Here is a 22,781-nt window from a genome sequence, read left to right as displayed (position 1 = left end):
GGGCTGTGCGTCGGCGAGTTTCGTGGGTGCATCCGACGGAGCCTATTTCGATCGTAGAGACGAACAATCGATCTAGCAGGCCTGGATATTACCCGCAATATTGGAAATAAGCATCAAACTGTTTTCAATACCCTGCCAGTAAGCGCGATTGTGCCCAGGGGTTTAGCGATCGATGGGATTATGTCGATGCTTTAGTGGTTCAGCCGATGGTTTGGTGCTTCAGCCTCAGTCGTGGGGAATTGGAAACAGTAGACAAGAAGAATTTACACGACGTTTATTTCATTTAGCTTCATAGCATATTCTATGTATATATGGCGTTTGAGAACCAGATTCTTTTTCGTCTCCTTTTTTTGAATGCAGCAATTCTTTCAGCCAAGTCCCGGAGGTATATTCCCGTGGTCACTCTTTTTCACCCCTGCATTTACTTAGTCCTCAACGACACTTTTCTCCTCCAAGATGGGTAGCATTCCACAAGATACCGGGCTCAATGAGCAGGCATCGTACGACTTCAACGCCACCATCAATAACAGCCATGTAACTGAATCGGCTGAGCCCATTGCCGTAGTCGGCATGGCCATGCGACTACCTGGCCAAGTCCGCAATGACGAGGAATTCTGGAAACTGCTCGTTGACAAACGGAGCGCTCTCTGCGATGTGCCAGATGATCGTTTCAATGTGGCTGCATTCTCTGATCCCACTGGTAGCAAGTCTGGGACGTTTAAGCCCTCCAAGGCATACTTTCTTCAAGATGTCGATATCAAGCAATTCGACACGTCGGTTTTCCCCCTTTCCAGGACTGAGCTGGAGAGGCTGGACCCCAACCAGAGGCAACTGCTAGAAGTTGCCTATGAGTGCATGGAAAACTCTGGAGCAACTTCATGGCGAGGCAGTAAGATTGGCTGCTATGTTGGTGTCTTTGGTGAAGATTGGGAGGATCTTAATGCAAAGGAGACGCAACACCGAGGAGGATACCGCGTCACAGGTTATTCAGACTTTGTCGTTGGTAACCGAATCTCGTATGAATTTGATCTTCGTGGTCCTAGGTGAGTAACACTATCAGAATATGTCTTCCGGCTTGCGTTACAGAACTAACAATACGGTAGCATGACTATTAAAACTGCTTGTTCTTCGTCTCTGGTTGGCTTGGATATGGCATGTCAAGCCATTAGAAAAGGAGACTGTGATGGCGCTTTAATTTGCGGCGTATCTCTCATTTTCTCGCCTACAATGTACATAGCCCTCAGCGATCAGGGCGTTCTCTCTCCAGGCGGCATTTGCAAGACCTTTGATTCAGCTGCTGATGGTTACGGCCGTGGTGAGGCCGTTAACGCGGTTTACATCAAGAAGCTCAGCCAGGCTTTGAAGGATGGCGATGAGATTCGCGCAGTTATTCGTGGAACTAGCGTCAACACCGATGGTAGAACCAACGGTATGCTCACGCCTAGTCCTGTTGTTCAAGAAGCCTTGATCCGCCAGGCATACCGGCAGGCCGGTATCGAGGATCTGTCAGCGACTGCTTTCTTTGAGTGCCACGGAACTGGCACTCCAGTCGGTGACCCCATCGAGACAACCGCAGTTGCAAGCTGTTTCGGTGAGAAGGGAATTCACATTACATCGGTTAAACCCAATGTTGGCCACTCAGAGGGTGCAGCGGGCATCACAAGTTTGATCAAGGCTATCCTGGCTATTGAGCATCGCCAGGTGCCGCCCAATATCCATTTTAATAACCCCAATCCTAATAGTGAGTCAGCGTACATTAACTCGAGGTTGGACGTATTACTAACGAGTATTCTCTTATAGTTCCATTCAAAGAGGCCAAGCTTAGAGTGCCAGTTGATGTTGAAACTTGGCCACAAGGCCGTGCCGAGCGTGTCAGTGTAAACTCGTTCGGTATTGGCGGTGTCAACGCCCACGTTATCGTCGAGTCTCTGGAAGAGTATGGAAAATCCAACACCCAGTACAGAAACGCCAAGCGCATCAACGGTGTTGCGCCCGAAATTGATGCTCAAACTGGCGATGTCCAGCAGTTGCTTTTGTTGTCATCAAATAGCGAGGCTTCACTTAAGCAGACCATTGAAGCGCACAAGACCTTTGCCGAGACCACAACCTCTTCTCTGAAGGATGTGGCATACACCCTTGCAAACCGCCGCGATCACAAGGGCCATCGCGCTTTTGCGATTGCGGGCAAGTTTAACGACCAAACGTCCTTTGAGGTGTTTGGCCCGGAATCTACAGAGGCCGCACCACGAGTAGCTTGGATTTTCACTGGTCAGGGTGCCCAGTGGCCAGAAATGGGAGCTGAGTTGATTGACTCAAATCCAATCTTCAGAAAGTCAATCAGGGACCTGGATGCCTTCCTAGCTGGCTTGCCGACTCCTCCTAGCTGGACAATTGAGGATGAGTTGCGCAAGGTTGCTGGAGACAGTCGCGTTTTGAGGGCAGAGTTTGGTCATCCTCTGTCTATTGCGGTACAGATTGGTCTTGTTGATATTCTCCGTGCCTACGGTGTCAAGCCAGACTGGGTCCTGGGCCATTCTTCTGGTGAGATGGCGGCCGCATATGCCAGCGGTGCCATCTCAGCAACGGCTGCTATGGCTGCCGCTACCTTCAGAGGCACAACTTCGACTGATGAGCAGCCAGGTGGTAGACCGCGAGGCGCCATGGCCGCAATCGGTCTTGGTGCTCGCGAAGTAGAGCCCTACATGGAGCCTGGCGTTGTGGTTGCTTGTGAAAACAGCCACTGCAGCGTTACTCTGTCTGGAGACACTGACCAAGTTGCGAAGATTGTAGAGAATGTCAAGGCCAACTGCCCTACTGTTCTTGCGCGCTTCTTGAAGGTTGAGAAGGCATTCCACTCGCCTCACATGAAGGAGTATGGTCCTTCGTATGAGCAGCATTTGAAGCCTTTCATTCAAAGCTTGGATCCTACTACGCCCTTCTACTCCTCTGTGACTGGTAAGAGACTTACTGGAGCTGGATCTCTCGACGCACACTACTGGCGATCCAACATGGAACGCCCTGTCCTCTTCAACACGGCCTTGAGATCCGCTCTCAACGACCACAGCGATGAGCGTTTTGTGCTGATTGAAATCGGACCTCACCCTGCGCTCAAGGGCCCCTTGGGTCAGATTCTAAGAGACATCAACCGCAATGAAATCACACAGGTTGCCACTCTCCAGAGAAACAAGATCTGCAGCAGCAGCATCCTGGAGACTGTTGGCAAGCTCTTCCAGCAAAACGTCAGCCTCAACTTCTCTACCATCTTCCCCACTGGTAAGATTGTGCGAAACCTTCCACGATACAGCTGGAAGCGTGACGTCTCTTACTGGGCTGAGCCACGCGTGGCAAAGGAGTACAGATTCCGAGAATTTGCTCCTCACGATTTGCTAGGCACACGAGTTGCTGAAGTGTCCAACGAAAACTGCTGGCGCAACAAGCTCTCTCTGGAAGATGCACCCTGGTTGCAAGGCCACGAAATTGACGGCGAAATTGTTTTCCCCGGTGCTGGATACATTTGCATGATTGGCGAGGCGATCCGCCAGATTTCTGGCGATGTAGCCTTTAGTCTTAAGAATGTGTCCATCACTGCTGGTCTCATTCTTGAGCATGGAAAGCTGCCCGAGCTTGTGACAAGACTTACCCCCCATAACGTAGAGTCTGATGAAACCTCAGTCTACTCGTTCCAAATTAGTTCCTACAACGGCGCCAGGTGGATCAAGCACTGTTCTGGTGAGGTCTGGGGCGGCGTTGACAACTCCGTTGTGCTAGAGACTGAGAAGACTCAAGCTCTGCCCCGTGCAGTTGATGCTAGCGAGTGGTATGGTGTTCTGAACCGCATCGGTTTCAACTACCAGGGCGCTTTCCGAGGCATGCGTGACATCTCTTCTGCGACCGTTAAGAACGTAGCTGTGGCTGTTGTTCCTACTGATAACAACGACCTTACCAAGTACTCGATCCACCCCGGTATCATCGATCAGTGCTTCCAACTGTTCACAGTTGCTGCGTACCGCGGTCTTGGAAGAAACTGCATCAATGTGGCTGTTCCCACTTTCATTGAGGAGATGGTGGTTCGTCCCGTTTCCAAACATCTTGACGTGCAAGCCAGCATCCACACACTTGAGCGAGGATCGTTTGTCGGTGATTTGGTTGCACAAGCTGATGGACAGCTCCTCTTGTCTCTCAAAGGCTTCAAAGCATCTGCTATGACAAGCGCAGCATCAGATGACGAGGCCCTTCCGCTTATTACTCAGTTTGAGTGGCGTCCTCATGCCGACTTCATCAAGATGAAGGACTACATGAAGCCTCGGACATTCATCCCCAACGAGTGGCCAATGCTAGAGGAGCTGATGCTTCTGAGCATCCTTGATCACCAAGAGAACATCAAGCTGGCGGATGATGCCGCCCCTCATCTAGTTAAGTTCTTCAAGTGGCAGCAAGACTATATCGCCACCTATCACGCTGGCAAGAATCCCTTCATCGCCAAGGAGATGCGACTCGAAGATCTGAGCAGAGAGCAAAAGGTTGCGCGCATTGATGCCCTTACAAAAGATCTCCTCCCCTCTCACTACGATGGATTTGCCATTGGTATCCACCGTTTGTTCAAGGAAGCAGAGAAGCTCTTCTCCGGCGAGACTCACGCCCTGCACGTCCTTATGCCCGATGATGTCCTGACTCGACTCTATGCTAACGGTGACGAACTGCTCTATGGCGATGCAATTCGAGCCCTTGGCCACACCAACCCTCGCCTGCGAGTCTTGGAAGTCGGTGCTGGTACCGGAGGAACAACGTCAAAGGTCCTGGATGCTCTGACGACTTCGACTGGCCAGCGACTCTACAGCACCTATACCTATACCGATATCTCTGCCGGTTTCTTCTCTGCAGCCAAGGAGCGTTTCGGTGCCTTTGAAGGGATCGAGTATAAGACCTTTGACGTTATTAAGGATCCTGCGGAGCAGCAGCTACAGAAGGGCTCTTACGATCTCGTCATTGGATACAATGTATGTTTCCTTTTGCCCATGTCTTTTACTAACAATCACTGACTCTATTACAGGTTGTTCACGCTACTCCCAATTTGCAGGTTTCTCTTGGACATCTTCGAGAATTGCTTCGCCCTAGTGGCCGGATCTTCCTCCAAGAACTCTGCCCAGATGCCAAATACATCAACTATATCATGGGCTATCTCTCTGGTTGGTGGCTTGGTGACGAGGACGACCGTGTTGATGAGCCTTACATCTCTCCCGCCCGCTGGGAGAAGGAACTCATCGCTGCCGGTTTCAAGAACCCCGAGCATGTTCTCGATGGCATCGCCCCATACCACCAGAGTGCCGGTATCATGGCCAGTGTCGACATAAAGTCCAAACCACTTGCCAAGGTTTCAGTGCTTGCCCATGATGCCAATGGACCGTATGTTCAGGATGTGAAGAACGCTCTTGAGCTGCAAGGCCTCGGTGTCGACGTCTTCACCTTTGGTCAAGAGCTGCCCGCCCAGGATGTCATCTCCCTTCTCGATCTCCAAGCAGATACCGTGCACGAGTTTACGGAAGAGTCCTTCAAGACAATGATCAGCCATCTGCAGACTCTAAACGCCAAGATGGTGTGGGTTCTCGGCTCAGCCCAGGTCAAATGCAGAGATCCCAAAGCCGCAATGTCCATTGGTCTTGCACGAACGGCTCGCAACGAATTGTCAGCCAAGCTCTTCACTCTCGAAGTGGAGCCAGCTGCGGTTATTCAAGACGTCACAAAGGCCATTTCAGACATCCTTGTCCGAATTCAGCATCCCGAGTTGGATCCTGAGGACATGGATCCCGACTGGGAGTTTGCTCTGGTCGACGGCAAGGTTTTGGTGCCTCGATTGCACTGGCAGACCATGTCGGAGGCTTTTGACAGCACAGTCGTAGCTGCAAAAGCATCTTCTTCCAAGTTCCTCACCGTGAAGACTCCAGGTCTGCTTCACACTATCGGATGGTCTGAAGAGACGAAGAAGCCGCTTGCCGAGGGTCAGGTGCGCGTTAAGACCAAGGCGGTTGGCCTCAACTTCAGAGTTAGTATTCCCTTTCCTCTCTGATTATAAAGTTTATGTGCTAATGGTGTTTTAAATAGGACGTCCTCATTGCTCTCGGAGTGCTTGACAACAGCACCCGCGAGGTTGGTCTTGAAGGCTGCGGTATTGTTTCCGAAGTCGGTCCTGGAGTGTCAAAGGTTGCCGTTGGCGATCGCGTAATCTACATGTCCAGCGGATGCTTTACTACTGAGATTACTCTGTCACAGGTGCTTTGCGTCAAGATTGACGATGCTCTTACCTTTGAGCAAGGTGCTGGATTGCCCTGTGTGTATGCCACAGCAGCTATGGCACTGGACGACAAGGCGAACCTCAAGAAGGGCCAGGTAAGTCTAACTATTCCAACAATGCAGTTCTCCCCTTTGACTAACACTGTATCTTAAAGAGCATCCTCATTCACTCTGCCTGCGGTGGTGTCGGCCTGGCAGCCATCCAAATTGCCCAGATGCTGGGCGCAGAGGTTTACTGCACAGTCAGTAGCGAGGAGAAGATCAACTACCTTACAAACAACTTCAACATCCCTCGCTCCAAGATCTTCAACTCTCGCGACTCCTCGTTCCTCCACAATGTCATGCGCGCAACCAACGGCCGCGGTGTTGATGTCGTCTTGAACTCTCTCTCTGGGGACCTCCTCCACGCTTCCTGGAAGTGTGTTGCCGAGTTTGGTACCATGATCGAGATTGGTAAGCGTGATTTCCGCCGCCGAGCCAAGTTGGCCATGGAGGCCTTTGAGCAGAACCGCACCTTTGTTGGTCTGGATCTCTGGCAGGTCTCCCAGCAGCGTCCTGAGCAAGCTGCAGAGTAAGTGAAGCCCGATAGTCCCTTGTGTAACCACTCAATAACTAACTTTGGCTCTAGATTATTGGAGCGTTGTGTTGGCTGGATCCGCGATGGAAAGATTAATGCTGGCGCCATTGCCAGAGCATTTTCTGCCGACCAAGTCCAGGATGCCTTCCGATTCATGCAAGGAGGTCGTCACATTGGTAAGATTATTGTAACCATGCCAGATGACACCTCTTCTCTGCAGGGTATCAAGACCCGTCCTCTGCCCAATCTGAGGTCTGACCGCAGCTACATCCTGGTCGGTGGTCTTGGCGGCCTGGGTCGGTCTTTGGCAACCTGGATGGCGGAGAATGGCGCAGGAGAGCTCATCTTCCTCTCTCGATCCGCTCAGCCAGGTCCTAAGCTGGACGGCTATGTTACCGATCTCGCTTCACAGGGATGCTCTGTGCAGCTTGTAGCCGGCAGCGTCAGCGATATGGTGGATGTGCAGCGAACTGTCCAATCTGCGACGAAGCCTATTGCCGGTGTCATCAACTTGTCCATGGTTCTCAGAGACATTACTCTGCAGGATATGTCCTTCAAAGATTGGATGACGGCCGTTGCTCCCAAGGTTCAAGGCACTTGGAACCTTCACCACGCCATCTCATCAGCGTTAGACTTTTTCGTTCTCTGCTCTTCATACAGTGGAATTGTCGGACAGTGGGGCCAGGCAAACTATGCCGCTGCCAACACCTTCTTGGATTCCTTCGTCCAGTACCGACATGGCAAGGGCCTTGCCGCATCAGTCATTGACATTGGTGTCATGGGCGAGGTCGGATTCGTCTCGAAGAACCGAGAAGTTCTCGACATGTTCCAGAAGTCTGGTATGCGCATCCTGAAGGAGAAGGATCTGCTGGATGCGTTCAACTTGGCTATTCAGCGGTCAAAGGCCCCTGAGGCGCAGGGTGCCAACGGCACTTACAACATTTCAAGCCAAATTCTTTTGGGTCTCGTCACCACTATTCCAGTGGCGTCTCCCAACAGCCGAGTTGTGTGGAAGAAGGACATCCGCATGAGCATCTACCACAACATCTCTGGAGCAGATGACTCTTCCAACAAGGCAGAAACCGAGCAAGACAGCGTGTCCACTCTTTTGTCGGCAGCCGCCAACTCTCCTTCAATCCTAGAAGAGGAGGAGACAACAGCCGTCATTGCTCAAGCCATTGCTTCCTCGCTGGCCAATTTCCTCATCAGAGATGTGGACAGCATCAAGTCGGATCTCTCGCCTGAGAAGAACGGCGTTGATTCGCTGGTGGCCATGGAGCTGCGAAACTGGATCCGACAAAAATTTAACGTTGAGTCCAGTGTTATGATTATTGTGCAATCGGCATCTTTGAATAGCCTTGCAGAGCATATTCGTCTGGGATTGGTTGAGCGATTTTCACAGGCGTAAGGAAAAGATGAGGGGGTTTGGGACTATTATATGTAAATATATGTTTTGTATCTGTTTCATATTTATTAGTATATAATTTCATAGCTTGTATAAAGTGATCGCAACCTGTTATTATAAGAGCAGCGATTATTGTTAATCTTCTCTCCTGCATACGCATTACTTAGCACATTGTTTTTGAGAGTAGTGTAACTCCATTTACGACAAAGGAAGCATGAGGCGTTGAATATCTTCTGTTTTTCTTTCACAACGCAATGATTTATCTTCGTAAAAGTGTCCAAAGCCAATGATGGTATAATTTATTGCATCACCCTAACACCCATCAAGTGCGTTATCCTTGTACCCATCGACTCAAATAGAAATCAATTTTTGATACATTCCGTGAACGCCTTGTTTCTCATAATTCTTGCATTTCCAACAATAGAAATCAATTCTTGATACAGCCCGTAAACGCCTTGTTTCTCAGTATATTCAACCCTTGCAGTTCCAATAGTAAGTCAACGTGGCCATGCCAGCGAGATGTAGTCTCTTTTTTCCTTCCATATAGTGCGTATAGCATACTCTATGGTGTCAAGTATTCTTAATCCCCAGCCAAAGAATTACGGATTAAATTCCCGTACTTCCTCTACCCCACGCCGCTCCACGGGTCTCGTCCAGTCATCGTAATACCATTCGAACTCGCGCAGTGATAGTTGATGCACAATCTTCTCGCGGAGTTCCAAGTAGCCAATCACGCCGTACGGAGACCTTGGCTTCTCGTCGCTGCCTGGGAACTCTGGCACAAGGACTCGGATGCTTTGATTGGTATGCATCCGCGCGACTCGGTCCCACGCTGCGGTGACTCGTGGTTCAAGGGCCACTACGAGATCTGCAAGCCATGTGATTGCTGGGGGGTCACGTTCATCGCCCCCGTTTTCGTGGCGGGAATATCTGAAAAACTCAACGAGATCCAGTCCCTGGCCGTCCCAAATCTCCATCACCTGGAGCTGAGGCATCTGAAGTGCAGCAAAAGCCGCGGCCTCGAATAGATCGAATCTATTGTCAAAACGGGACGTCAAGGCCAGCGTCTTGAGCCACCTCCACCGCGGCTGGTAGACTGAGCGAGGGATTCGCCCATTCTCAAAACCTGTTACTTTGAGGAGCTCTTGCTGAAACTCTTGCCCCTGTCCAAGACCGAGTATCCGATGGACCTCGTCAGTAGAGAGACGCCCTAATAGGGCATTCTGCACTGGGAGACGTGATGGGTCCAGATGTGGTCGATACTTTCGGCTGCCTGGTTGCAAGAAGTCTTGGAAAAATGCAATCGCGTCGCCAGCGAAAGCCACGGATAGGTTTTCAAAGTACTCGCTCTTGTCTACCAGACTTAGGCTGAATTTGCTCGACAGTTTCCTCCAAGGTTTCCGTAGTACTTGGCGCCCGTAATGGCCTTGGAAGATGGAGAGGCTCCTGCAGCGATATGCCTCGAGTATCAGCATTTTATACCCCTGCTTGATAGCTTGATTATAAGTTAGTCCATGTCGAAATACAGAAAGATACAGAAAAGGTAGACGAAGAAGAACATACCTTCGCTGAAAGGGTTGGGATCTCGCGTGATGGGCTCAAATGCCAAGCTACCAATTCTGCGAAAGCTCCTGGCAATCTCAGCAACCGTTCCAGGATTGAAGCTCCGGTAGTACTGCCGACGAACTATCAACGCCTTGGTGTAATTGACGGTTGGGAACTCCAAATATCCGAGCCCCTCGAAATCCAGTTGGATTTCTGCAAACATGCGTAAATGTTCGATGTTTGTCCTGTTGCCAACGGCCGCCGTGCAGACTTGTCCTCTGTCGAAATCCTTCCGCAACTTGCGTTCCACGTAGTCGTCAAACTCCTCAGACGTACAACTTTCGTCGAGCTTGTGCGGATAGACATCCTTGTCCAGGGCAAAGACGTCATTGCGGTGCTTCATGTCGCTCGGAGAGTGTACGCTGAGCTCCAAGACAGGCCCGGTGTTATCCACAGGACCATATCTACCCGTGGAGTCATCTTCCCAGGAGCCAAGGATTTCCAGAAGCTGAAACAGAGCCTTTGTGAAGATTTGGTTGTTTGTTTGCTTCTGTTTGCGCGTCTCGGGAAGGCAGCACGTGGTGCAGCGATATCTTGGAAGCTCGATGCGCAACCAGATATGCTGTACCATCCACGTCCTGTTGTGCAAGATTCGGCCAAAATCAGCAACGCAGGAGTGGTTCAAGACGAGCCGACGGAAGTTCTTGGGCTCAATGTACGTCTGCCATTCACGACAAACTGCCGCGCAGGCGCCCAGGTTACGGCAAGCTGCGCCTGTCTGGAATACCTGATCCAGAATCATGCTCCGGATTTCCGGGGGGTAGGAGTACCAGCTCGCCATTGTATTGAGGATGCGGAGTCAAGATGTAGTCAAGCTTGTGGTCGGGCTATGGAGATGTGGTCGAGTTGTGGTCGAGATGTGGTTGAGATGGGGTCAGGATGTAGTTGAGATGTAATCAACTTGAAGTCTAGTTGAAGTCCAGCTGTAATCCAGATATAGTCTAGATATGGGAATTCAGAAAAGCTGAGTGACAGACAGTTGAAGAAGTCTGGTCGATGGAATGAGAATGTGTGTAAATGCAGAATATGAAGATGCATCTGTGATACGGTCAAGCATTTATATACTTTTACAATCAAGCCTCTATTTACACCTTTCTTCCTAAGTGTTCTTATCATTGTGGCTTCTTCGTCTTCGAAGTTTAAGTGAAAAGCCCATTATTTAAGTCTGGTTATGAGGTATATTGCGTTTTGGCTGTTGGCGTTTGTGTACATGTATCCCACACAGCGCGTAGCAGCCACCAAGATCAGTTGCCAATACATCCAACGAGCAAACTTTCTGCGAAGGCTGTACTATCTCAGCCCAAACCTTCATAATGGCGTTCGAAAAATGTATAATAAGGCTGCAGGAGAACAAATACGTACTATACGCGCGTTGAAAAGCTAGCTGGCATAGAAATTGCTGTCTTGTATAGCTTACTCAATACATTTCGGTCCTAACACTACAGCCGCATTTGGAATACATCTAGAAACAATACGTATTAACAGTCATTGGTGCGTAATGAGCTTCTTCTCCTTTTATTTCCTATCCTATCTAGCAGTTGAGGTTCCTTTTCCTGGCAACAAAAGTCGGGAAGCCAGATGTCGCCTATAGGGTGTGTATATGTATATAGCTCCCTGCATTGTCCATCGACAACTCTGGCGAGCATTATCGCAAGAGATTCAATCTGTTTACTATTCCAGAATCATATAAGCTATATTTAGAGAGAGGCGTGAGAGGTTTTTCTATCTCCGTGGCGATAACCAGTACAAATCAACATAAACTTCGTACAGTCCAAAGTCTGTCAACCGCTGCACTATTGACGTGTACGTACGTACTATTGCTGTTGAACAGACCACTCTGGCAAAAGTTGAAGTGACCACTTCACTCTGCGTAGTGATGTACTAATACATAAGGTATCTTTGTTCTTCCAACAATTGCAGTACAGTACAATACTGTGCACCTGTATTTGCAAGCCACTTGTGGATAGTACCTGTATTAAAACCTGTTTCTAATTTTAGTATCTTTGCTCTTGGGGACGATAAGATAACAGTTGTATTGGTACATGAATAAGCCGAGTCTTGCTCTCTACAAGTGTAGTACTTCCTAGCTTGTCTCTTTATTGCCGAGTCCATTTCCATCTTTTGCCCCCGAAAACAATTTTTTTCTAGAAGTGGGACGTTACCGGGATCCTAGACAAGCTGATAGCGATGCATGGGTGCATGTGAGAGCCTACCAATGGGGCACAAAGGCTGCTGTTCCGAGGGCGAGAGAGCACAGACTCAGGGGAACGCTGGCAGTCTCATCCAGCCCCTCTTATCAACCAGACGGCGCGCTCTAGCGGTGTTCTACTTTGGAGCTCAGAAAGAGGCTTTGCCCTTCTGGCAGCAGAAAAGCAGACAGCTTGGGAGACTAAATGGAGGCTACTCCGCACCATTACGGAGCAGCGATCGTCCAAAACCGGAGAATCCATGGCCCGTTCAACACCAGCTGAGAAAATCGCGAGAAAATGTCACTACCTACCCAAAATGGGTGTTGGCAGCCAATCCAATCCAGTCCCTCACGATGCTGCACACGCCAGATGAGATTTTCCGTCGAGTAGCGCCCTGTGGCGTTTGAATCGCCATGCTAGTGCTGCAGGTGCTGCAGCCATGGCGTTCCTTCATCCTCATCCATCCTCCCAGCGTGGGATGCCAGCAACCTTCGAGGAATCTCAAACAGTCAGTCCATGTACAAATACCGCTTACAAGACGCATCGACGACCACGGCCGCTAGCATGTACTCCTGTTTGAGCTCCTTTATCAAGTACCGGTACTCGTGCCAGGTACAGCGTGCGCAGAGCGTGCACGGCCATGCCGCATGCGAGGCCCTCTCCTCATTGGCCGCCGCAGCATCGACGGCGAGAGGCTCCCGGCATGCCACAGTAATTGCAGGACTCGCAAGGGCACACGCGTAGGAGAAAGGCGACTGGCCCCTCCACTGCAATTTCACGAACTTGATTATGCGGTTCCGACGCCGCTGGAGCTTCCCGAACAGGCCTCTTCCAAAGCCCAAAAGCCAAGTCGATGACTTGCCTCCTGCATTAGTGGCCTCTGTCCAGCCAATGTAACCACTTATCTAGACCGGTGGGGTGGTCGTGCCCCTGTCGAATATCCCTGGTTCATCCCCTTTCTTTGGGTGGATGTCGCTGTAGCCCGGCGTCCAAGTGGCCCCTCCCCGCGAGACTCCGCTCTTTCTGGGAGTCGAGTCGAGTTCGCAGACGATAGAGAAAGGGCCAATGAGGAGCTTGTCTGTACCGACAGGCGCCGAAAAGAGAGATGCGCCATGAATCTGACTGGCAGCGGCGGTACCAGGAGGAATCTGCACGGGATATTAGTAAGTGCATACATGCCGTCGACGGCGCACCAGCAGCGCCAGAGATTGAGTGACAGGTCGCGAAATCGACGGTTGACGCACTTTCTGATTGCATGCATCGGTCGGATCCAGCTGGACAGCAGGAATGGAGCTGAGTTCCGTTTGGAGGAGGCGTGTCTCTCCAGCAGAAGAGCGAGGCCGAAAGGGAGAGAGAGACTGGAGTCGGGAGATGGAAAATAGTTGAGGCGGGAGGCGGGCCAGCGCTGGCCAGGCACAGGGCCAGGTCCAGGTCCAGCTCAGTGGCCAGAGGCTCCCCTGACGCCCCTGTATTCTACAGGCACCGTCCGCTACAAGTCTCCAGCCGAAGCGCTAGCGGTGCCTGTCGATGCCCAGGCCCCCCTCAGCCGGCCAAAGTACCAGTACGCACGCAGCAGCGCCTGTGCCCACCCGTTGCGGCACGCCCAGCGCGCAAGCGGCCAGTACAAGTACATGAAGCTCGCTGCGTCCGCCGTGTTGATCCCCTTTCTCTGCCCCTTTGGACCTCTGTTGACTCTCAGCGACTGCCCGTCCTTTTCTCTTCTCCCACGCTCCCTTTGTGCTTGTCTCGATTCCGTTCCTTTATTCTTTTCCAACTGCCGAACAGCTGTCTTCTGCGCCTCGAGCTCCGATTCTTTTCTTCCCCGCAGAGAAACAGGACAGGTGCATATGTGATCTGCGCCCACGCCCACCCGAAGATCTTGGAAATTCCAGTCGGCTGACCAGCATCTGCATTCGCTGTCGTCAGAGCAAAGTCATATCCCAGGCCTGAACTGCCCTATCAGAGCCAGCAGAAGCGCATACGCAAATACGCAATTCGCACAAGAAAACGCCTCCCGCCCGCCACATCTACCGCGTTTCTTTTTTTGGAGCCCTCTTTCCAGAGCTTCGTTTGGCGTCGCGAACCGCTGCAGATTGCGCCGCAGACAGCATTTGTCGCCAACTCTTTCCTGCTGATTGTTGACAATCTCGCGACTCGGCCTCAACCAGGTGCAACGTGCACTCTTGCGGTCAACGCATCAAATTCGTATCTACAAGCACAGGCCTCGAGCCATCCTTTCGTTTCGAGCCGCGCCTCGTATTCTCGCTTTAAAACTGCACGGGCTGGTCTTAGAGTTACGCGCCAACAAACTCACTCCCATTCCCCCCCTTTCCAACGCTCTTTTCTGCTTCCTTCGCACAACGCTGGGTGGAATCACCCACGACAGAAATTCATCATGGCCGCGTAAGTTGGCTCTCTTCCGCTCTGCGACCCCAGGGCATGGCCACAATTGCAATGGACGACCGGGCTAATGGACTTGGTGACAGACTCGGATCTGCCTTTCGCACTTTCTGGCATACTATGACCAGCAATGACCGGCGTATGTTTTAGCTCATCCACCACTCACTCAATGAGCGCATTTGCACTCATTTCTATTGACGGCCGTGCATGCTAATTGCGCCTTCTACAGACTCCGATTTCGACTCGCCGCAACGCACCGGTCGCCATGTTCCGCTTCAGAACGGCCGTAACATCATGACTGGCATCGCGACCGCCTCCGACTCCCGCGCCGACATTCATAGCCCATACTTTGACGATTCCCGAAACCCCTCCGCCCAAGGCTCACCCACCAACGGCAACCGGGGATACTCGCCAGGCCTCCGATCGCAGAACGTAAATAAGGATGGCTTCGAGGTCCAGTCGCCTGGTGACGTTGCTATGCAGTCATTTGAGAATGGAGTCCCTCCACCGCCCCCTGTTGCACACTCCTGGAGACGCATCGATGCATGGGCCGAGGAAAACTACCCAGAGCTGTTTGATCAGCTGTGTGAGGGCGCCACAAACAACGATCTGAACGACCTGGAGCATCAAATGGACTGCTCTCTGCCCCAGGATCTCCGCGAATCGCTCATGATTCACGACGGCCAGGAGCGAGGTGGAATGCCGACCGGCATCATCTTTGGTTCAATGTTGATGGACTGTGAAGAGATTCCCCAGGAGTGGGAGACGTGGCGACAAGTGAATCAGCAATTCATGTTGGACGCCGCCGCAAACAAGCCACCCACCCCGTCTGGCAGCGAGGCTTCTTCTTCCAAGCAGCGACCTGGATCCTCTTCATCATCCAACGGCCCCGGCGAGTGGAGACAGAATCTCCTGGCCAAGCAGACCTGTATTCCTCCGAATACCGTGCAAAAGGCATACGCACACTCGGGCTGGATTCCCCTGGTCCGTGATTGGGGTGGCAACAACTTGGCCGTTGACTTGGCTCCCGGCCCTGCTGGTCGCTACGGCCAGATTATCCTGTTTGGTCGCGACTACGACACCAAATACGTTGTTGCCCGTTCTTGGGCCGCCTTCCTCGCCTTGGTTGCTGATGATCTCAACAGCGGAAAGTGGTTCATCGATGAGGACACCAATGAGCTCAAGCTTCGGGAGTTCAAGGATGCGCGAGTTGAGCCTTCTTATTTCAACATCCTTCGATGGAGAATGGACCAAAAGCATGGACGACAGGCTGCCAAGCGACAGTCTCAGCGACCTGTTTCCCGAGTTGCTTCCAAGAGCAACTCGCCTCTCGGCTCTCGATCTGCCTCGCCTTATGCCAATCCTCAGGATTCCAACGGCGATAGCCGCGGTCGATCGATGCAGCGCCTCCGCGACGGTTCCCCTCTTACTAGCCCTATGAGAAACGGTGTCGGCAAGCCCCCGGCTCCTTTCCTAAGCCGAGTGACAGAAGAGGCAACTATTGAGCTCACTGACGCAGTTATTGAGCCCAGCACTTTGGTCGACGTGGAGGATGATGATGATTCACCACGAAACAGCCAAGACACAAAGCGTCCCGCCGTAACGACCCTTGAGCGCTCAGAGTCGGATCTAGCCAAGGACAAGGGCAAGGATGTTGAATCCCCCAAGGCAAACGGCAAGCACCCCGAGGTTATCATCGACGATACCATGAAAGAGATTGAGATTTAGAGGGGTTTTCTGTATAACGAGTCGAGACAAGACGAAGTAATGGCTGCGAGTTGATATCGCATACACCACGATGGCACGACTTGAAGATTCTGTAGACCGGGTTAATTACGAAGGCGGTCTCCGTTTACGCGTCAATAATCTACGTTTTCTAAAAACAAAAAAGACTCTTTGGGCGTTGGTGGCGTTATGGCGGCCGCTGGAGGCTTGCCATATATAAGCATTTTGCTTTTTTTTTCTTTTTATTATCATTTTCTTTACTCTTCTCTTCTTTATTCTTTACTCTTTTTTTTCCATTGAGAGAGATGAGCAGCGCTTTGGAGGGTATGATAGCGATGGAGGAAGTTAGCATACAAACATACATGCTCACTTTTACCCTCCTTTTTTTTCTGGAGGAGCCGAGTATGCGATATGCAGGAAGCGTTGTAATTGTTGTGTATCATTATGAGAGCTTTGATCTGCATTGGACTGTGCTGGTAATTAGAAAGATAAAATGGGGCTTTTGCCATGATTAGTTGAGGATGAATTGAAAACAATTAAAAACTTAAATAATGGGCGTTTTTTACTCCAAGTCATAATGCTGCCTTGCCTAGGTACACAGGTATAGGCCAAGGTCAAAGGCAATTCACACAAATAACAACCAGCCAACAAAAGCCTTGCCTAGCCACATGTTGCTCTCCACATCTCTTTGGTAGGGTTAAAGTACCTTTTTGTATATGCTCCGTCAGCTTAAACCAGCCTGGATCATATCTGGTCAGCGCTCTGTATGCTGGGAATTTGTTAGACAGGTTGCAGCTCTTAGAGGAAGCAATGTACTGTCCGAACTCCCTGCACGCTAATCCATACAATTACAAACGGCTTAGCAAAGCCTTGCCTAAACACATGTTACTGCGCTCTGTAGCAGCTTCTGTAGCAAACCGTTTGCGCCTTGCTTTGCTCCGTTTGCTAAAGATTTTCTCTGCCGATCTGCCCATCCAGCGCGTCTATCTATGGCTTATGCGCCAGATGGCTAACAAGGGAATAGCCGTGAACTTTTCGGCCAATGAGACGAGGGCGGCTCGGGAAGCACGGACTAGGGGATAGCCGCTGGCGCTAACCTATTTTTGGTCTCTGAGCTGTTTTTCTTTGCTGCATCTTGTTTTTATTTTCACGTATACATTTAAGCTTGATTTCGGTTTCATTCTCTCTCTATGGAAAGGTTGCCTTTGCAGTTTTACTATCTGTGTTTTTTGGTCTAGGAGAGCAGGGTGTTGGGTTGATGTTATGAGGGTCTCATTGTCACAACACTGGTAACTACAACACCACAGCCTCACCACCAAATGCCCTCTTCCAAGGCAAAACGAGAAAGAAAAGCAAGGCTTCAGCCCACCTTGTGCCGCATCGCATCCCCAACAAGCAAGGCAGATAGCAAATCTCATACGTGCTAATTCTGCAACCGAAATAAAAAAAAACCCCCCACGTCATACAAGTACTACATGTAGAGCCGCGGTATTGGCCAGGGCTTGCAAGCGCAGGCGCTTAGCCGTTCAGCAAGTGGAGATGGCTGAGTTTCATGCCTGCACCAGGCGTGCCGTTCGATGAAAATAGAACCAACGAGCTTGTGAGATTGAGCGTTAACAGTCTTCTACAGGAGGAGAGAGGAAAACGCGTTAAGACGGGATGTATACATGCTGTTGGTCGTTGAAGTGACTTCGTGATTCCATCGGTGCTACCGTTGCAGGATCTTTTTTATAAGTCGGCCTTGTGTGTAACCTTTACTCCTCATCATCCTGCCTTGCATTCTGTTCTTTTCTCATTTCTTTTCTTTTGTTTGCCTTTTGTGAACCATATCATTCCAGCTTCTTTTTTTGCCATAAAACTTGTGTAGCGAACCACAACTTTCTTTAGGGTCATGCTTACGTTTGTGTGATTGAATTGACATTACACGGCTATTCGCTTTTTTCTTTTCTTTTTTCCCCTATCTATTTGTCTATTTTATATTACCTGGCTTTGGCCATAAAATGGCGTCGCAATCTGAGCTCGAACCTCTTTCACCCAACGATTACGGCATTAGACGGCCGCTACAATCCCAATTTTCACAAGGATCAAGTTCGGTTGGTGCAGACTCGTGGAGCTTTTGGCGTCGACGTCCGAAGAAAGCAGCACCACTACGACAAAACGATGACAATGGTAGATATAGTCTCTATAAGCCGCAACGAGAGAAGAAGTAACCGAGGTCATTTTTTCAGGATCACAAATGGGCTGGAAGCCGCTGTCCATGGACCCGGCCATTTTAATGCTGCTTACAATATTGACGCTTCTCATTGCCGGCGCAGTTGAAGTATTAGCACAATTAAGCCAAGCCAAGGGTGGTCTTGCGCTGTCACGAACCCAAGATGAGATCCCGCAGTATGCGATGATCAGCTATCTCTACGTTCCCAATATCGTTGCTGTATTATACAGTCTCATATGGAGCTGGGTAGACCTCGACGTCAAGCGAATGCAGCCATGGTTTGAGTTATCCAAACCCGAGGGAGCAACAGCCGAGAATTCCATGTTTCTCGACTATCCTTACGACTTCATTGCTACGGTTCCTATCAAGGCTGCCAGAAGAAGGTAAGTGTCAATTGGCGTTTATATGAAGAGCTCATTATCTGACAGTCCAAAAAGACATTGGCCAGTATTCTTTGCTGGAACAGTGACGGTTGTCATCTTTTGGCTCATCACTCCCCTCCAAAGCTCCATTATGGGAACTGGCTTTGTCAATAAGACAGAACCGGCGATAATAGCAACAAGATCATCCATGGTTCCGCTCGCAGAGCAGGCGCCGCTCTTGACCAACGAAATCCTCAACACAGCATACGCCATAGAGTGGCTTGGTCAATCCTTCCCCTCTTTCACGACCCCCGATTATGCAATACTTCCGTTCTATATCGATAATGATCCTGGCGCGTCTCAACAGCAGCTAAACTGGACGGCTGAAACAACCAAATTGTGGACTGAGCTCGAATGCTGGCCTGCAACATACTGGAGAGGGCTTCCTTCCAAGGTAGATTGGTACTTTGACAACGGTCAGGGCTGCACCGGCTTGGTCGAATTCGATCCATCCCCAAATCTCGTCATGGATTACATCGGATACTACACCAGTCCCTACGCGGACTGGAACTTGCAAGATCCCCATGGTTGTCCTGCCACGGAAAATTCGACACATCAGTTCCTAGCTATTTGGGCATTGACAACTGTCCCCTCCCATCCACCCGACGTTTCCCCTACCCCTGAAGTCAATATAACAGCTCTTTTCTGTCAGCCATCTTATTACAAGCAGCAAGTAATGGTCACAGTTGTTACAGATGGTTATAAGCCGCAAAATACCTCCATTCAGCCCATATCGCCCCGAGAAACTCTCACTGAGAAGGAATTCAACTCGACATCTTTTGAGTTTCTGATTTTCGCAGGAATGCCGTTGGAACAATTGTTGGTCACTAAGCGAGACTTTCCTTTTGAGTCGGTCATGCAGCTGGGTAGTCGGATAGACAAAACAGGGTTATTAACTCCTGTCAATTCTGGCATGGTTGGATATGCTCTCGACGGCCGCAACGAACCAGCAACTCCATATAGCGATCCTAATACTCTCCATGAGGCATTCGAACGCGCCCATAAATATCTCTTTGCTATTGCTGTAAACCATTTGCTCTCTAATGAGACAGATGTGGGTAATAGCACGGCCATTTCTTCGTTTGAGCAGAGCGGCATCATTGTCAGCAGATTATTTTCCGCTATTGTTGAAAGCCTCCTCCTCCTTGTGGCGATTTTTACCATAAGCCTTTTGTGGATTTGTCGCAGGTCCACCAGCTACCTAAACTCCAACCCATCCTCCATCTCAAGGCTCGTCGCTATATTCAGAAACGGGTCTGAAACGAGCGAGCTGTTTCGTCCAGTTGACCACGCAGATGAGAAGTCGCTGCGGGAGCTGTTCCAGGACGACAAATTCCGACTCACTCGAAGCGATAACAATGATTCAAGAAGTTTATACATAGAAAAGGTTGATAACTCTGAGCAAGAACATGGTGATAAACGGTTTGACAAGCCAACTGGCTATTATGAGCCTATTCGACCGACGGCTTTGCGGAGAGAGATGGGATTGCTCTTTGGAGTAGTACAGATTGGAGCTCTTGTCGGCATTGTATATCTTAAAGCTCAAAACGATCGACAAAATGGTGAGTTTCAGCTCTCATTACCCTACTATCCCCCTCCGACGTGTTGCGTTTCTAATCGTACCAAAAGGCCTTATTCGCCCATCTTCCAATTTTGAAGTGCTGCAGATTCTCGAAAACTACATTCCTACTGCGTTCGCTACCTTCTCGGAGCCTTTCTGGGTTCTGCTCAATAGGTTCCTTTGTCTTTTACAGCCATTTAGGACCATGTCGAAAGGACGAAGCTCGCCCTCCAAGTCCATCGAAACAACATACACGGCACTCCCTCCTCAGTTGGTGGCATGGAGAGCGCTCCGAGCGCGGCATCTAATGCTAGCCATGATATGTATTATTGCTCTGCTATCAAATGTTCTCGCCGTAGGGCTCGGTGCGCTCTTCAATGAGGATCTGACAACGGCCAACTACACGGCTACTTTCACTCCGAATGTCGCTCCACTGTTCGATAACCAATCTACGTCTGAATTTACACAAGACGGTGCAACCTTTCTACAGTTTGCATACCTCGCCATGGCGAATATTTCTTCTGGAGCGCCATTGCCGCCTTGGACAACATCCGATTACTTCTTCCAATCATATACAGTTGATAGCGGCAACGAGAGCAATAGCAGCAGTACTTATCGAGTACCGACTCGCGGTTTCAGCATCAACGCAAACTGCACTGCCGTACCATCATCGGAACTTACAGTTACATTTCCTAATAACACTTATATAAGTTGTGCAAACAATAGCTCCGACATTGTCAAGCTCGCCAAATGGGAAGTCCAAACGAGTCAAAATATACCCAGCCAACAATCAGCCTTTGAAAACAGCTTGATAATGGATCCGGGTATTGCTTCCTACAACTGCAGTAGAACCATCACGTTTGGCTGGGGACGAAAATCACAAACCGTGGGCTTGAACCGCACTATGGAAGGAAGTTTTGCCTTTTGTCAGCCATATTTGCAAACGGCAATGTTTGATGTGCGCCACGATTCAGAGGGCAATGTCTTGGCGTACGAACGAACAAGCGAGGTTTCCATGCACTTGGATGGTGAAGATCAGGGTCTGCAGACAAACCGGATGATCTCGCTGATGAATAATATGCTGGGCATCCCTGGAAACTGGCATAATGACACGCTTACGAGAGATATGATGAATTATCTGTTAGCGATATCTCTCGACTCGAGAGACTTTCTAGACGCAAAAAAGCCACCGCCCGATCCTAATGACCTAATACCGACAATCGAGAAACTATACCGAAAGCTATTTGTCATTATTCTCGGCGCCAACCTAAAGCTCTTTGTCCCCGGAGACAAAACCCTCTCAGTAACAGGCCAGAAGCTGACAGATGAAACACGAATATTCGTCGACCAGAACGCATTCATCATAACTGTCACCATTCTAGGCCTCAACATCATTGCAGTCATCATCTTCTACTCCCGCGGCATCATGTTCAACCTCCCTCGCGTGCCAACCACAATTGGGTCGATCCTCGCATTCGTTTCCGCAAGCCATATTCTTCTTGACGATGACAAAAAGTCATCATCATCAGGAGATACCAAGGAGGAAAAGACGTATAGTTTCGGACGATACATTGGAGTAGATCAGAAGGTGCATTTGGGGATTGATATGGATCCACATGTTGCATTGGTTGATCCGGCGTCGTTGGAAGAGAAGAGGTCTTTTGTATATAGGATAGTTCCCAGTGGGTTGAGGAAGAGAAAAGATATTGGGCCGGTGAGTGATAGCACTTGGCTATGAAAGAGGATTACTGGTAGAAATAGATCATAGCTAGATCATAATGAACTGAGGTATTTGACTGAATTGATAAAACTGAATCCTATGGTAAATCCATTGTATTTGACATTTTGAAAGAAAGAACAAAAGTCATATGAATCACACCCGTAAAGCCAAGAAGAAAAGGGAAACGAAAATGATCTCCTAAGAGTCTTTTGTTAAGCAAAGCTACGAGGCATGTTGGGGAAGTGCCAACCGGAGAAAATCGCACTTTCCGCTTTGCTCTTTTTGATGAGCCGAAAAAAAAAAACTGAATAAATCAATACAGCTTAAAAACGGCTTATGTAGCAATTATTAGTTGCTTTGTCAATTGCAGCAGGACCTCCAACCACTTTCAAAATCTTGAAAACCCTCTTTTCGTCATCACTTCGCCTAAGCTTCAGACCCTCATTTAACATGACATTTCAATGAAAGTATAAATCTAAGTACATAAAACGCGCGGAAGCAAAAGCTGCCCGCTTTCTTAGGTGACCTCGATCAAACGACGTGACTTCAAATAATCCTATTGAACTTGATTATACCGGCTAGCTGCAATCGAACGGAGTGACTTCAATCAGGCCAGTAGGTTTGCTCACAAGATGAAGGCTTTGAGCGGGCATCACATTTAATCCCTTTGTATGAGC

General features: G+C 49.8%; 5 protein-coding genes across 5 annotated transcripts; 3 read left to right on the top strand and 2 right to left on the bottom strand.

Moving 5' to 3' along the window:
* Nucleotides 1-456: 456 nt before the first annotated feature.
* Nucleotides 457-8,374, top strand: TrAtP1_011792 (Type I Iterative PKS; the record flags this gene model as incomplete). Its single annotated transcript, XM_014083511.2, has 7 exons — nucleotides 457-1,043; nucleotides 1,104-1,741; nucleotides 1,801-4,997; nucleotides 5,051-6,040; nucleotides 6,100-6,384; nucleotides 6,444-6,859; nucleotides 6,917-8,374. 7 exons carry the CDS (start codon nucleotides 457-459, stop codon nucleotides 8,271-8,273), a joined length of 7,470 nt encoding a protein of 2,489 aa, XP_013938986.2. The 3' UTR covers nucleotides 8,274-8,374.
* A 495-nt stretch (nucleotides 8,375-8,869) lies between these two features.
* TrAtP1_011791 (uncharacterized protein) lies at nucleotides 8,870-10,656 on the bottom strand (the record flags this gene model as incomplete). Its single annotated transcript, XM_014083345.2, has 2 exons — nucleotides 8,870-9,765; nucleotides 9,834-10,656. 2 exons carry the CDS (start codon nucleotides 10,654-10,656, stop codon nucleotides 8,870-8,872), a joined length of 1,719 nt encoding a protein of 572 aa, XP_013938820.2.
* Nucleotides 10,657-12,576: 1,920 nt separating this feature from the next.
* Nucleotides 12,577-13,697, bottom strand: TrAtP1_011790 (uncharacterized protein; the record flags this gene model as incomplete). The annotated part of the gene is made up of 3 exons (XM_066115256.1): nucleotides 12,577-13,212; nucleotides 13,309-13,357; nucleotides 13,624-13,697. The coding sequence occupies 3 exons, from the start codon at nucleotides 13,695-13,697 to the stop codon at nucleotides 12,970-12,972; spliced, it is 366 nt and encodes a 121-aa protein (XP_065971354.1). The 3' UTR covers nucleotides 12,577-12,969.
* Nucleotides 13,588-16,735, top strand: TrAtP1_011789 (uncharacterized protein). Its single transcript, XM_014084854.2, has 3 exons — nucleotides 13,588-14,467; nucleotides 14,551-14,603; nucleotides 14,694-16,735. Exons 1-3 carry the CDS (start codon nucleotides 14,460-14,462, stop codon nucleotides 16,190-16,192), a joined length of 1,560 nt encoding a protein of 519 aa, XP_013940329.2. The 5' UTR covers nucleotides 13,588-14,459; the 3' UTR covers nucleotides 16,193-16,735.
* A 1,454-nt stretch (nucleotides 16,736-18,189) lies between these two features.
* On the top strand, nucleotides 18,190-22,122 carry TrAtP1_011788 (uncharacterized protein; the record flags this gene model as incomplete). Its single annotated transcript, XM_014084852.2, has 4 exons — nucleotides 18,190-18,358; nucleotides 18,418-18,784; nucleotides 18,839-20,385; nucleotides 20,453-22,122. The coding sequence occupies 4 exons, from the start codon at nucleotides 18,190-18,192 to the stop codon at nucleotides 22,120-22,122; spliced, it is 3,753 nt and encodes a 1,250-aa protein (XP_013940327.2).
* Between the last annotated feature and the right edge of the window lie 659 nt (nucleotides 22,123-22,781).

This window comes from Trichoderma atroviride, chromosome 6 (assembly GCF_020647795.1).
Source record: "Trichoderma atroviride chromosome 6, complete sequence".
NCBI lineage: Eukaryota > Fungi > Ascomycota > Sordariomycetes > Hypocreales > Hypocreaceae > Trichoderma > Trichoderma atroviride.
Note: the sequence above shows the minus strand (reverse complement) of the source record. Positions and strands in the feature narration are given on the sequence as shown.